Source organism: Dicentrarchus labrax, unplaced genomic scaffold (assembly GCF_905237075.1).
Source record: "Dicentrarchus labrax unplaced genomic scaffold, dlabrax2021, whole genome shotgun sequence".
Classification (NCBI taxonomy): Eukaryota; Metazoa; Chordata; class Actinopteri; family Moronidae; genus Dicentrarchus; species Dicentrarchus labrax.
In genome coordinates, this window is record NW_026136716.1 from 6,473,238 (window position 1) to 6,488,562 (window position 15,325).

The 15,325-nt window shown below is 40.7% G+C and overlaps 1 protein-coding gene across 3 annotated transcripts in view; it reads left to right on the forward strand.

Annotated features, from left to right (window-relative positions):
* LOC127378549 (neural cell adhesion molecule 2-like) overlaps positions 1 to 10,812 on the forward strand; it is a 260,470-nt gene extending 249,658 nt beyond the window's left edge. For all 3 annotated transcript variants that reach the window (XM_051427454.1, XM_051427455.1, XM_051427456.1), the window contains exon 17: positions 7,765 to 10,812. In XM_051427454.1, the coding sequence (XP_051283414.1) occupies positions 7,765 to 7,879 (115 nt within the window). In that variant the 3' untranslated portion in view covers positions 7,880 to 10,812. The remainder of the gene's footprint in view (positions 1 to 7,764) is intronic.
* The last annotated feature ends 4,513 nt before the right edge of the window (positions 10,813 to 15,325 follow it).

Here is a 15,325-nt window from a genome sequence, read left to right on the forward strand (position 1 = left end):
CTGTCTGGCCCTTCAGTAGCCTCCCAGCAAACACCTGAGGGACAGCGTCAGACAGAAGTTCAGTCTTGCCATAAACACAGAACTTAATTGGCTATTGTTAGAATAGTTTTATGCTGATATTAGCTCAGCTCACATTGAATAAAGTCTAACTTTTCTTTTTGCTGCAAATTGTATTTTTATTTTTATCCAGTTGCCTCATCAACACCCAAACATTCACACAGTGTCACAACACGATACAGTGTCAGGGCGCAGTGACAGTTGATCCGCTCAGGTGATGCGGGAGAGGTTCATGCTGACGTCAGTGAACAGTTTGCTGTTTACTCAGACTTCAGGGGTTAGAAGATAGGCTCTGTGACAGATTAGACGCGGAGCAGACCAAACTTTTGAGTATCGTCACACTCTGTTGACTCACGGCAGGAAAATATTAAACAGAATGCCAAGTTATAGTTGAGGCTCCAGCATCCTGCAGCGATACAAAGATAAAAATAAACTATGTCAGATGCACAAAAATCCATACTCATAGCAATTTGATAATTTTATTTATACTTTTTTTTTGTCATTTTATGCACCGCTGTCCAACAATGTCTGAAAGAAATATTTCAAAAGAGAGAAAGAAACTCAATTTTCTCAAACACAGCTGCCTTAGGTAAAGCAAGCTGTAGCCTCCAGGGTTCATCAGTCCGCTGTCTGAGTATACTTCACTTCCATTAGTGTCACAATCAGGAATCTTGAACTTTTTTGCCCTTTTTTTTTCAGTTTTATGTCTTATTCTGCAGCGATAGCGTTAACTTGCTAGCTAATATAAACTTAACAGCATAAGGGGGTGCTCCCAAATGATCAATGTTGTAAAGGGACACATGTCTTCAGTCACACATACTCAAAACTATCTTAGCTTGTTTAAGAAATGTTTCTAAGCAACACTGTAGATTGCTGCCATGGAAACCCCTCCTAGCAGCCTTGAAGCTTAATATACTGTTTATTCCAGAAATGTCCAACAAAGGTTTTTTTCTTCCTTTGAAAACCTGTCAAATGGGTTCAGTAGCTGCAATGTTATCATATTTTGAATTCTCCTCACACAAAAAGTGAGGAGAATTCAAACTTTAAAAAAAGAACTTGAAATAATTACAAAAGGGCATTTCAAAGTTTGCAAAGTGTCATAAATATTAATTAATTCAGCTGATAAATACAGTTATTACAAGTTTATAAGCTGCAAGAACAGAAATCCTTTCACAAAGCTCTTGTTTAAATGATTATCTTTTAATTGATTTGTGGACTGACACGTTTAGATTTTTGTATTACTTCCTTTTATGCGGAGTAGTAAAGTAAAATTTGTGGAAATGTGTCATTTTTACATGTTTACATTAAAAAGGGATGGGTCCGATGCGGTGCTCATGTAGGCTACTCGTCATTTTAATCATAAAACTTAGCCTGTACCACTCAACGGCCGCATGACGGTTACATAACCTCTCGTTGGTTGAGCAGGTAGGCAAAGGAGGGGCAATTTCAGTGCTACCGGTGCATCCCTAACATTAAACATTTAGTTTCGAGATGTTGTGTTGCAGAAAACAAAGTTAAAGGCACAGTAAAATGATGGATTATTACTCATTTGGTCAGTCATCCATGATTTGATGCTCTACTGTAATTACTACTGGAACGTTTTGTGCTGCGTCTTATTATAAAAGCAAGAGCACCCCGCCCCACCCAGTTTCAGTTTGTCTAGGAGAAGAGTTTCCCTCCAGCCTTCCCATGCAAACGAGCTGATTTCTGTAACAGGTCAGGTATCAAGACCCCCCCTGTGAACAAGTGTCCATCAGCAGCTCTGTTAAAGTGTCCTTGACCAAGACTTCCACTTCTACACTCAGCGTAAGATCCTGTGTGTCAGCTATGGTAAAATATGCTTGCTGCGAGAATAAATGTAAATGTAAAGATTTAGATAAGAGCGTAAACAAACACTCCCCCAGGATGTGTTGTGATTTAGACCCTAGGCCACCTAATTTATCTCTGTGCAGAGCAGTGATTGTAGTCAGCCTTTATGGCCTGGCGTAGATGGCCTTCTGCTTAATTAACGTCAGCAGAGGAAAGAACAAGTCGCCCCTGCTGTGCTTTGGTGTCACTTGGAAGCTTACAGATTACAAACACACATCTGCATACACACTCTGATATCTCTGCGGCCCACCATGAGGCGCACATAGCTGCTGGCTCTTGCGGCATTGAATCAAAGAGGCTTGTCAAGACCCAGTAGCATTTCTGTTTGCTTTATGTCCCAAACATCGTTTTAGATTTAACCTCTGAGGGAGAGTGTGTGATGAGTCATGTTGAAGTGAAAACATTGGAAAAGGAAGCACACTGCGGAAAAATAGAGGAAATGCTGAGTGTATCCTTTGACTTTAACCAGAATCAGCATGTAACTAAGTATATTTACTCAACTACTGTACTTAAGAATACATTTGAGGTTACTTAGTTAGTCATTTCTATATTTATACTTCTACTCCACTACATTTCAGAGGGAAATATTGTACAGCTGATATTCCTGAGTCATTGAATGATTCCAGCTCTCAAATGATCATTTTAATCATTTTAATAATTTAAATGTATAGCAGTGTGAATGAGTAGTGTGAAGGTTTGGAGGATCACTTCATTTCTCAATGTATTCTGATTGAAACAATCAGCGAATAAAGAAAATTATCAGTGGATTAATCCATAATGAGAATAGTTCCACCTCAACCAACTGCAACAGTAAAATCCTGCTTTTATCTTTAATAGTTGATTCAAAATCATCTAATGATATCATATATAATAGTATATAACAGTCCCAGGGGACATTTTCCTGATTATACCTACATACTTTACTTAAGGACTGTTACTTGTAACTTTACAGTGTGGTATTAGTACTTTTACTTAAGTGAAGATTCTGAATACTTCCTCCACTACTGGTTAAAACTTTACAAAAAGAAAAAAAGATACGTGTAAAACCAAAACTGTGTAGCTGTGATAGAGACTCTTTTGTTATTCGTCTATCTCTTCTTGTAACTAGGAATTCACATCATCAGATGGGAGACATCAGTGTCTGATGTGCACAAGCACCACTGAAGTGTCTATCTGTTGAAGTCACGCCAACTGCAGCCCACGTTACGGTGCCAAAGTCCTCAAAACCAGCTGTGCTGTCAGCAGCAGGGGTGACAAACCCCCTGAGGAACATCAGAAACTTACTGGCCAAAAATCGCTTTCATGTAGGGTCTTTGAGAAGCAAAAAAACTACTGTTGACGTGTGAGGATTTACTGTCGCCAAAGAAATTATTTAATCATAGAATGCATCTTCTCAAGAGTGAACTGAATGAGTACTGTAGATGGAGCCAGGACATGCTACCGTAGCTCGCCCGGTGCTCCTCCCTGTTGGTAGCGATGTTAGCTGGCCGGCAGACAGTAATAATGAAAGTTTTTCTTGGCATTTCCTGCTGTCTCTGTTGTATTGGCTTTCATGATACTTGAAATTTACTTTCAAATGCCACAAGTATTCATGTATTTACTACAACTTCAGTAGCCCCACCAATTCATAATTAAAATAATTGTGCCCCCAACTAGTTCCAGTAAGAAAAATCTCTCACATCACCTATTGTTCAATTATTCAAATCCCCTCACTCTCTATAGCTCTATAGGCCCCAAGTGAAACTGGGAACCTTGATTAATTACCATGGAATAAGTTGACGTGTAGAGAGTGGATCAGCTGCCTGTGGAGATGACACTTCACTCAACACATGAGAGCAAAATAGAGACTTGGAGTGTGAAAAAAAATGCAGGTGGTTGCATTTGTATGATAATAAGTAATTGTTACATCTAGCTTCCATTAGCCTCCACCAGTCCCCAGTGTACATTGCATCAACTTTTTACTGACAAACGGTATTTATATGTTGGTTCAGTGAATGCAGTCATGATTCCCATGATTTGGCGTCCACACTCAAGAGAGGAAACAGCGAGTGGCAAGACCTTCCCGTATGTTGAGAAAACCTCCCCGTCTGAACATAAGTCCAATCTGGGTATGCATGGAGCTAATGGGACATGAAATTGGCTCCACTGTGCGAGAACTTTAACATCCACCAATCAACCGAAGGGGAACCCCCTCTGGCCAGTTGCAATATTTGGGCTTATTAGGTACAGTATCACGCAGGGTGACTGTTTTACATTCACGATCTCACTCACTGAAAAACCCACTTGGAGTTGGTAAACATCGAAGAGGGCTATTTGGGGGTGATTTTGTGCCGATATAAAATGTCTTTTAAAATTGTCAATTCACAGTTTATGTAATAAAAAGTTCAATATTGTGAACCATGACTTTACACTGTGGCACTTTAAATATATATATATATATATAGAGAGAGAGAGATATGATTGAGATATAAATGCTGTATAGAAGAATAAAGCTCCATCGCAGCAGTTATGTGCATTACAACCTTATTTTGATCTAATATTGGATTAAAGATGAATACAATTGAAGTTAAACACCACAGTGAGGGATGTTTTACTCCAAATCTCACTAATGTAATAATATATGAATCATCCAAAGACATTTTATCTCATATTTAGTTACACAGATTTGTATTTTTTCAATGTCGGGGGATATTAAACCTTCAAAATGCAAATTGTTTTCTGTGTCATGGCTGAGGACGAGGGTAGAGCAGAACCCTCAAGCTGAAAGCTTCTGATGGATGCTTTTATGCAAGGTGAATGATTAACAAGAGTTGGAAGTATGACAAAATAAGAAGCAGCACAACCTGTGAATTCAGGAAATAAGTAGCCCTCAGCTAAAGAGTGCTAACCCCGGCCTGCTGGTAGCCTGATGCAGATCATTTTAAAGCACGCTGAGCAGGATCAAGTCTACATCTGCGTTCTCTGCTCATTACCGAATGTCTGCAAATCTCTTAATAGAAATATGATATGAGGGACACGAGTGCACTGATGGTGAATCCAGGTAAAAGCCCCAGTTGATTATTGATTTCCCTTATTGAATCTCTACCAATCCCAGAAGATACATTGGAAAAGAGGATTTTGAAGCTTTGATGTGCAAAAAGGGCTGCAACTCAACATGTTCCTCATATTTTGTATTTTCTGTTGTTTATGTGTAGCAGCAGGCTTTTGCTGAGGGAAAAATTGCCTTGAGACGTCTCCTTGCTGAAATTACAGCACATGTCTTTATTTCCAAAATGAAGCGACAAAAAGACATCCGTTGTTCCACATGGATCCCTGCTGTGAATGTTGCTGTTGGTTTGTCAGTAAGTGCTGTTTGGTTAGGCTTCAGTATTTCAGCAGCTAGAGGAAATAAAATACACACTGCTGAGGAATTCTGCAGATGTAGCATGCAAACATTAAACTACCTATAATAGCATAGAAAGAGGATTTATGTAGGTTTTTTTTAATAGCTACTGCCTAATTATGGGCCATTTTAAATATCCAAATACAGAGTTTAAGTAACATTAGAATATAAATGCTGATCATTAAAACAAAGCACATACCTCATAAACTCTAATACATAGGAGAAAATGGAGCTATTTAAGTCACGTTATGTCAGTGTATTATTCTGTTCAGACTTTTACCCAGTCACTATATTAAATGCATTAGGATACAGCTGTTTTTTTTGTGCTGAATGCAGATAAAAGCTCTCATACATCACATCACTGGGAACTCAGGCTGGTTAGATTTTCATCTGGTGGCCACATTATCGTAGAGATAAAGCTGTGATGTGCTGCAGCTGAATTCCTCGAGACGAGACTCGTAAGGGCTGAGGTGAAGAAGCAGTCAGCCAATCAGATACCTCATACCTAATAACATATGCATGTGTTTTTATCTTTTTTGTCTTCCTCTGAATGAATAAAATCAAAAGAAAATGGGAGACGTGCCAGCTCTGATGTTATTCAGGTCGACACAGGCAGAAAAATGAGAGCATGGCGGTGAAACAACAGCAACAAGCAGCCAAGCTGAGAGAACAGTGAGCTGAGGAACGCCATTGATGATGTTCTGAATGTGACATTGGCTGTAATATTTTGATAAAATGAGTTTCTCTGGTAATAATCACGCTAATACACACAGGATAGGATCTGTTAGATCAGTTCCCTTCAAATCAGTGCTCTTAGAAATTGTGTTTCTATAGTAATAAATGCTAAAATTAGTTTTGAATGAATGAATGTTGCCTGGCTTCACTCGCAGTGGCCATATTAACTTTAGAGGAACCAGAGGTAAAACTTTCCTATGAGTCCCTATCAACCCCCCCTCACCACAACTATTACCTCCAGGTTCCCATTAAGGTGTCATCAAGAGATACTTTTAGTCCCTGGTGTGGTTCAAACTCCAAAAACCAGTGGCTCCTACATCTCCCATAATGCAGCTTGATACCATATTTTCATCAGACTCTCTGTGCCAGGTAAATGTCCTTCAAACTCGACTCCCCTGGTTTAAAACGCTGGCTTTCTGTTACATATTTGTAGTCTCCTTGTTAAAGCTCAGCAAGCCCCGATGACATCTCTGTGGCATCGGGAGGGCTCCAGGGAGGTCATTATACGGCTCTTACTACAGGCTGAGTGGTGCTCACCATGACTTTAAAACTGACGTTTCTACGTAAAATAAGTGTCTCTAAACTTTAAATACAGTGCAGACAGCTGCTTTTATATATTTAACCCAGCGTCTGATTAGTACTCTTGGTATGCTGGAATGAAATTACCTGACCTCTGATTTTCTGCAGTCAGTCAGTTTGGGGTAGTTTAGGAATATAGAAAAAAAAACAGACCCCTCCGTGAGATAAGGCCGCAAGCAAATAATGTAACATTCAGGAGGATCTATTGATAGAAATGTAATATAATATTCATAGGTATGTTTTCGTTAGTGTGTATAATCACCTGAATGTATCGTGGGAATTGTTGTTTGTGTGATGAGACGTTTTTATCTACAGATAACCAAGACCATGTTTCCCTAACTTTAACCCTAATTTGAACACTTTCTCTGTTTCTTAATCTTCTAACGCTGTTATCTGTATCTGTTCAACCAACTAAATTATCTGTATTTGTATCTAAATAGGCGGGACTTAGACTGGAAGTGGGTGGGGTAACAGGAAATTTAAGCCTGAAATGAATATGAGTCTTTACGAAATAGAGCTTCAGAGGAATGTTTATGATCACAGGACTATTTACTAAAAGTTGCTATATTTAGTACAGATATTGACACTCGTAAAAAGTGCATTATCTGTGCCGGATACCCGTTTCAGCTGAGTACTCTGCTCAACCCTAATGTGTTTTGAGGTAGTTACTCTAGAAAGATGTGCATTAGTCATCCCAACAAAAGCAGACCTTTTTACGTTAGGTCTCCAACCATCGTGGCCAAAGCGAGGTATGACTACGGATAATACCCTTCCCTGGCCCTTTTATATTTAATATCCCTGCTGCCTTTTCACTTCAATTAGATTCAGCTTTATTAATCCCAGTGGGGGCAACTCATTCACGCACCAAAAGGTCTAAAAGGTGATTACTGGTGGGCTCTTAAGCAGGAAAGTACAGATTTTGTGGAGAAAACCATTAAGCCCATGCACTCTCATGGCAGTAATTCAGTCCTAATTTAGCTAGCATTTATTGTATGTGCCTGCTTCATACAAAAATGTCCTCTAGGTGGTCACTCAAATCCGTGCCTGTTCACATTAAGATTACATGTTTTAAGTTCCTGTCATTAGCCAAATGGGAAGCTTCAAATCTCACATCCACTTCTGTGTCTCTTCTTCGCCCGCAGGAAGCTACCGCTGAAGGAGGAAAATGGGAAAGAATCTCTCAAGCCGGATACGATTGAAATCAAAGTGCACAGTGACAACAGCATCCACACAAAGCCCGACGACAGCAAAGCGTAAAAGGGTCGGTCCCCTCGCCACCAAAAGAACATTCGGATCACAAGACCAAAACCCAGAGAAACTACAACACTGGAAAAAAGTGGAGTAAAAAAACCATATCTGTTTATAACAATGCCCCAGTGAAAGGCATGTGTAAATACAAATAATAGGGAGAAAATAGAAAGAGAGAAAGGGTCAACCTTTTAGACACCCTGATTGATAAATATATCAAAAACATGGCTTCAGTGGACGGCTTGTTGATCAATGATTGTATTTTGTTTGTCTCACTTTATGTTGTCGGTTCATAACTGTTGTTTTCCTTCCCCACCCACATAAGACTAAATTCAATGCAGTTAAATGTTGATCAGTCACTTCTGTAGCCCACACTTCTCACACAATCACAAATGCGAGCAAAACCTCCTTTCCCTGAGCTAACAGCGCTAACGCCCTTCCTCTGTTTTTGTCGGAGCGAATGCGCGGGCCAGCCCTCCCCGCGGGATACCACGACGATTTCCAATGCCCGAGCGTTCCACCACAGCAACCTTTTTTATGCCTTTTATTAGCCGAGCTTGGTGCTGAAGCGTTGTGTTTTTCGAGCTAGCTGGCTTCAGTAACAAAAGAGGTAAACCACTCTGAACGAGGAGGTTTCGTTGCTTCAGGTTGACGTGTCGACAGGTTCTTGTGAGAGGCATTTTGTTCCCGGTAACATTTCAAAGGGGAAAAATTGTATGAAACAGAACCTTGTTATTAATCATTAAGAGGAATTCGGTCTTGATAAATGATGACTAATGTTTTCTGAAGGGCTATTGTGGGTCGTGGTTTCTGTTGACAACAAAAAAAAAGACAAAAAGAAAGAATGTGTTGCAGTCTATGAATAATGTGCACTGATGTCATTGTTAGTAAAAAAAAAAAAAAAGCCTTTTATATTGACGCTGAATATTGTTGACACTCATTCTCTTAACAACGTGTGCATTAGTATGTTTTATTCATTGTTCAAACTGCAGACGATATTCAGTACAGTTTACTGTTGCCAGTTGTTGGTTAAATGCAACACGAGTATTGGAGAAAAAAAAAACGATGTCCCCACAAATGCTCCCAGTGGCGTCACGTAATTGTTGCTGTCTGTAGGAAAAGCAGACTCGAGCTACGGGAACAAACGAGTGTGCCGATGAGAACTAAATCAACACGTTATTAATAATGAACACTGTTTTCTTCTTTATTCATTCCTGTATCAGATCTGCCTCAGATGCATTTGTTTTTTGTTTGTTTTCTTGGTCTGATTGCTATTCTCTCTGATGTTGTCATGTGTTGTACATAGGTGAAAAAAAAAAAGAATATTTTACAGAGCTTTTATGTAAATATATCCTAAATGATTTGTCTTTTTTTTTTTTCAAAAAGGCAACAGGCTTGGCTTTTTTTGTGAACGCTCCTCAGATGAAAAGCTGTTTTCCTCTTCTGTTGTGTTTTGGTCCAAAGTTCAGTGATGATGTAATACTGCTTTTTCTAGTCATTTGCTTTCCCTTCTGGAAATCCGTGCCCTAAGGCTATTTCACAGCATTTCAATGGAGACGGTAATTACGGCATTAGTGTGCCTTCTCTCTCTCTCTCTCTTTTTTTTTCTCCTCCCCCCTTGTGGCCCAATGCCGCCGCAGCAGTGTAAACCATCAAATGCATTTTTGCTGCTTTTTGCCACAGAATGTGTCAGACGATTGAATTTTATTGTGATGCTGTGAATTCCGGGAAATGTAGTTTTGGGGATTGTGGTCGACGACACTGGACGGAAACACACTACCTAGTACAACTGGATGTCAGGTTGATGCTGTGATTGGCTGCAGAAATCTGGTTTAAATGCAATGTAATGCATCGTGTGTGTGTGTGTGTGTGTGTGTGTGTGTGTGTGTGTGTGTGTGTGTGTGTGTGTGTGGCATACATGCATGGGTGGGTGAATATACTTACCTACATGAATCAGGTTGCATGTATGTCTGTTGAATGTATCTGCAAGTACTGTAATCATCTGTGTATGTTTGTGAGTGTGTGTGTGTGAGTGTGTGTGTGTGCCCCATTTAGATTTTTCACAATAAGAGTCCAAATTTCAAATATAAACCTAAATGAAAAAGAGTTGCAAAGTTAATATCTTGCTGTTCTGGCGTTTATGTAGTGATAATTTATTTGTTAATTTTGTTGAATATTTATATTATTCAGTACACTTTTCAGTTCCATGATGCATTGTGCAGCAAGTCATGTAGCTCACGACTAGGTGCCAAGTATGAATGTCCGAGTTGCTGTGAGCGCGTTCCTCTTGGAGCGTGGAGTGAGTTGGCGAGAGCTCTCACCCTGAGTTTCAGAGTGCGCTCCGATAGGTAAAACCTGATTATGTAGTTCTCGACACAGTGATTAATTCCCCCCAGGCTGCAGCACTCCACGCGCGTGTCTGCGAGCCGCCACCCCCCTCCGCCACTATTCCCTGCCTCTCAGACACCATTGGTTTTTATCTCAGCTTTGTTTTCTCACAGCGAGCCCTTGTACCTGCATATCTCAAATGGATGGTCCTGCCATGGAGTGGTTCCGCTGCCTGTTACGATGACTGTAAATATGGGAGCACAGTGCCTGGAGGCTATACGATTTGTACATGTTCTTTTGTATTTGAATATGAGTCTAAATACCCAACTCTCCCCCCTCTCCCCACTCTCTCCCCTTCTTGTCCTCCCCTCCTCTCGGTCTCCTCCACCATTCCTCTGTCCTTTTTCTGTAGGGGGTAAAACAGGTGTGTTTGAGCTCAGTGTACAGTTTGTGTCCTCTTTGTCCCCATGCTCCCTGTGTCCCTTGGACCGTCCCCCGCTGAGTGTGCTTTGTGCAGGAGGTGGGAACTATTGATGTCTCTCTGTACGTACCTGTGGAACCTTTGTGACTCCTGTCATTTGCCGCTGTAAATAAACATGTCCTGGTAGAAGAGAGTGAGATGTTGTCATTCATTCTTTTATTTTTGCCTCTTTACAGGCTCTCCAGCTCATATGTGGGTCTCCAAAAGGATCAAACAAGTATTTTTGAGCTGTAGCGACTATCAAAGGTAATAATTTAGAGGAATAGTTTTGGATGAATGTTTTCTTTTTTTATTCAAAGGTTGGTGACAGTTTTCAAGATGATGCTTTGTCACAAACGTAGATTACAGTGCCAAGCGATCGGCAGGACTTCTTGACATTTCTGCTGGTCGCCTTCCAACCTGACCAGACTCGAAACACTTTAAAGGAGGCCTTAAAGGTGATATTTGGCTAATTTTGTGACATTCGCACAGACCCAGGCTAGCTGTTTAGCCCTGTTTATAGTCTTTATGCTAAGCTAAGCTAACAGAGCTCTGGTTGTAGCGTCAAACATGAGTGAGGTATCAATCTTCTCATCAGCAGTTTTATCTTCTAAAATATAAAGATATATATATATTTATTAACCTTAGATAGGCCTTAACTGCACTGGCAGATCGGGATATTAAGGACAACTTAATTATTTTTGAACTTGTTGAAGACAAGAATGTAATAATTGCCAATTACCCTTTAAAGCTCAAATCATTAAAATAATGTACGTATCATTCTTTGTTCAATTTTTGGACATTTTGGTTTTAATTAACTTGATAACTGACCAGGCAACAATTTATAATGTCTGAAATATCTACTAATAGGCCCCGAGCATATTTAATTTAAGAAAAATATAAAATGAGTAGAAGGAAGTGAAATTAAATTCACATTTTTTTCCTGGTTGTCACTATGATGTAATGTAACACTGACCTCCATGAGTAAAGATGCTGTCGTAGATACTGATACCGGGTGAACATTTCATTATAATCCTCTGCATTGTAATGGGCTGTGCTGCAGTCTGGTGCAATTGTGAGATAAAAGCAGACTTCTCCACAAAGACACAACTTTAATAGCTTTTAATTTTTCTGCCGTTGAAGTCGGCCAAGCTCATTTTTCCAGAGGACAGAGCGCTATTTTCATCAAGGTCATTCCTAAACCACCACTACTCCCTTTTTAAATGGTAACTGTGTTGCATCTAAATCTGGCCTCCCTTCCTTGAAACAGTATAAGTGCTTTAATGATAAAAACCAGAGAGACAGAGAAGCTCTGCTCAAAGGAGGAGTTAAAGCAATTCTGAATAGCGTGGAGGAACCACAGTGTTCCTTAACAAAGCTGCCCCCTCTTCAGCACTCATTTGAAGTCAGCAGATAACGTTCCTCACACGTCTCGGAGGGAAGCAGCAAGCTGCCTGTTGGATCCTGGCTGCAAGGGCCTCTGTTAACAAGGGGAACAAACTTCAACTTTCGTCTCCCACAGGGGCTTTAAAGGAAGTCTGCACATCAAACACAGTCTCATTTGGATGAAGAGATGCAGCACGGAGCTGTGCCGGCCGCTGTGGGGGTGATGGGGGGATGGGAGTGGGGATGACAATCGCAGGAAGAAAAGAAATCCTCTCCTTCACGTGGTAGCCTGGCAGTCTGCTACAGGTGATTACTTCCCCCTCCCACACACACATAAGAAGTTAAACAAACGACAGAAGTGTTGGGCTGCACACAAACACACAGGCAAACTGTGTTTTACTCTATTGAATGCCGTTGGGAAGCCACACACCACATGGAAAAGATAGCACGGTAAGCCTTCAGGTAATGTTTCTCCCCTAATCTTTTCGTTTGCAGAAACTCCCATGATACTGTACACTGACAGCACCTTAATCCCAACCATAAGAGAAGTTTGAGGAGGAAGTGTGGGAAGAAACCTTGCTGCCGTTGTTGAAGTTTTCTCTCTCATATGCTCACGAGCATGCACGCACTCAAACGCCTCGCACGCAGAATCCCACAGTGAGACACACAGACAAACTCATTTTCGAAAACTTTGCCGCCACACGAGGAAGTGGAGCTTCACCAAAACTCTTTGGTCACATGGGCAAATCCAGCAGAGAGTTTACTGGCAGGTACAACCCCTCCACTTCCTTAATCTGCCTGATTTCAGACTCTCCCCGCGGAGGTCCGACACGCCTCCGTCTGAGAGGAGAGGAGACGGAAAGCGGCGGGTACGTGTGTGTGCGTGGATTGGAGGTGTGTTGATTTAATAAATCTGTCATGGCAGATTATTGTGCCACTTTTCTCTTCTGGCCACGCCCAGCAGTGATGTAATGTTTCACCGCAGTGCAACAGTACATCACTCACTGCACGTGAAATGATTCAGTTATGTGAAATAGTAATTCTGGTTAGTCTACACCTAAAGTACATCTAAAGTAAATTGTCAAGTACTCTGTAGAGGTTTTTTTTGAGTCCTGAGTCATAAATAACACGTTGCAAAGTCGACTTTTAAACTATTTGCGCCATTTCTTGGCGTGTTACTTCCAGCAACTGTCATCAGTTTGAAATTAGCATGCGCGTACATGCCAACTAATGGAGGGCTCGCTAACAGAAACACTGCTCCATAACTGCTTGCACGAGTCATCAAAAACTCCACAGGGCACATGGAGGATCATGATATTTCATTTACCGTTCTGCTTCTATCCTTCCTCACTTATTCACTTAAAGTCAGTTTGCACTACGAGAATCATAGTTTTTCTATGATGGTATGATTCTACTCGTATGCATTTAAAGTGTTTTAAAGTACTGTAATTTGCTTGATACGTATAGATGTGCTTACACTGAGAGCCTGAACGTTTGCAGAACAATTCCTGAGGCAATTGAAACGCCATCAGAAAGAAGGAAAACAATGTCACCCAAATAATAGACATTTTAAGTGTTCTCAAGGGAAAACTGTTAACTTGCAAACTCAGTGGATGACATCAACCTGCAGGAGGAGTTGACTCTATGACAAGTGACGTGTGTGACGGAGACTGTGACATGGAAAGAACTAACATTATTTTGTCAAACTACTATTTCCAATGTCAAGAATTCTTTTTTAAACAGCAGCAGCTGCGGCGATAAGCAGTGCAGAGTGTAGAAACCTTTAGAAAAATAAAGACATTGCGGCCTCTTCCAGGGAAACCACTTTAAACGCAGGGTGCTTTTTATAAGTGTTTATAAGTGCATGAATGAAAGCCTTCTGCATTTGGGTAAAGCTCACTATTATGTGATCCAAACAGGTGATAGGGAGCAGCAAAATAATAAATATTATAGGTTATTACTTGTGGCTGCCACACTCCTGCATAATGGTGAATGGATGCAAATATTTGAAGTACTGTAGCTGCAGCTCCATCGAGCTTCATGAGAAGAGTTGAAAAGGTGAACGCTCTTGGAAGCGTGCCTCGTTTGGGCGCATTGAAGATGTGTTTGACTTTTCAGCAGATTCCTGTAGCTGGGATTGAGGGACATTTCCCCTCAGTACGCATTTCTATCAGTAAATTCAGCAAAAGAAGCATCACTTAGCATTTCTATGAAAGCCATCACATGTCCACGTCCTCACTCGTTTGGAGCTCCGGCTGAATATGCTGTAACAGGACGTTCACATCTGTCAAACTTAATATAACCCAATTCACTGGTGCAAAGGAGGAGCCAGTGGGCAGAGAATGCTTAATATCTTCAAGAACTTGCTGACTTATGTTATATAAATTCAAGAAGAGGTCATGTCAGCGCTGAGGCTTCTTAAATTGGCTTTTCGGAGCAGCTGTTAAAAGATACATAGCGCTCTGACGACAGGGAGCAGAAGTGGAAACATAAATTGCTAAAGAATAAAATGAAGCCACCTCTATTTTTCTTATTAAAAGCAACTAAACATCAAGCGATAAAACAGTCCTCATGCTGTCTTTTTTGTCCCAAGAAGCGAGCTCTGGAGGGAACTGAGACACAATCCAGATGACAAATGAGAGCTTTATGGCTGCTCGCACCGCAGGCTCAGTGTTCAAGGACACACCGGGAGGATTTTCCAAGGGAATAAGCCAAAATTACTTGAGGTTGTAAGTCTTTGAAAGTGATGTCTTAAAAGAGAAACACATGAGGTGTGTTGAGCTCATGTGAGAAAGGCCTTTTGATATTCAGCAAAGATGGAGATAAATACATTAGGATGGAATTCTTGAAGAAGTCACGTACGCTGGTCACTTTATCTCTCTGTGCTGTGATTCGGGGCTCTTTCATTATAAAGCTCAGAGCTATCGGAGACATAATTGAGTCTGTGCATATACAGCCGAGCTGTGAAATACCTTTTTGTGCTGCATGAAAGGAGCCTTCCTTGTGGAGTGCTGCAGGAATGAGTCCTAAAACCCAGAACTGAGATAGCATTGGCACATCTGGTTCGCTCGCCTCAGAATCTGAAATAAGTTCTGTGGTTAACACAAGCTTAAGAGAACGTCACATTTTGTTTAATTATTATATCACTTATTATTTAATGTGACTGCCGCAGGTGGAGTCAGAAACAAGTGTGAGCCTATTGTAAACTAATTGGTTTGTGGAGTGCTGCTTTGATTGGTTTGATTGGATGGTTTGGCTCTGACCAGAAATCAACATTTACC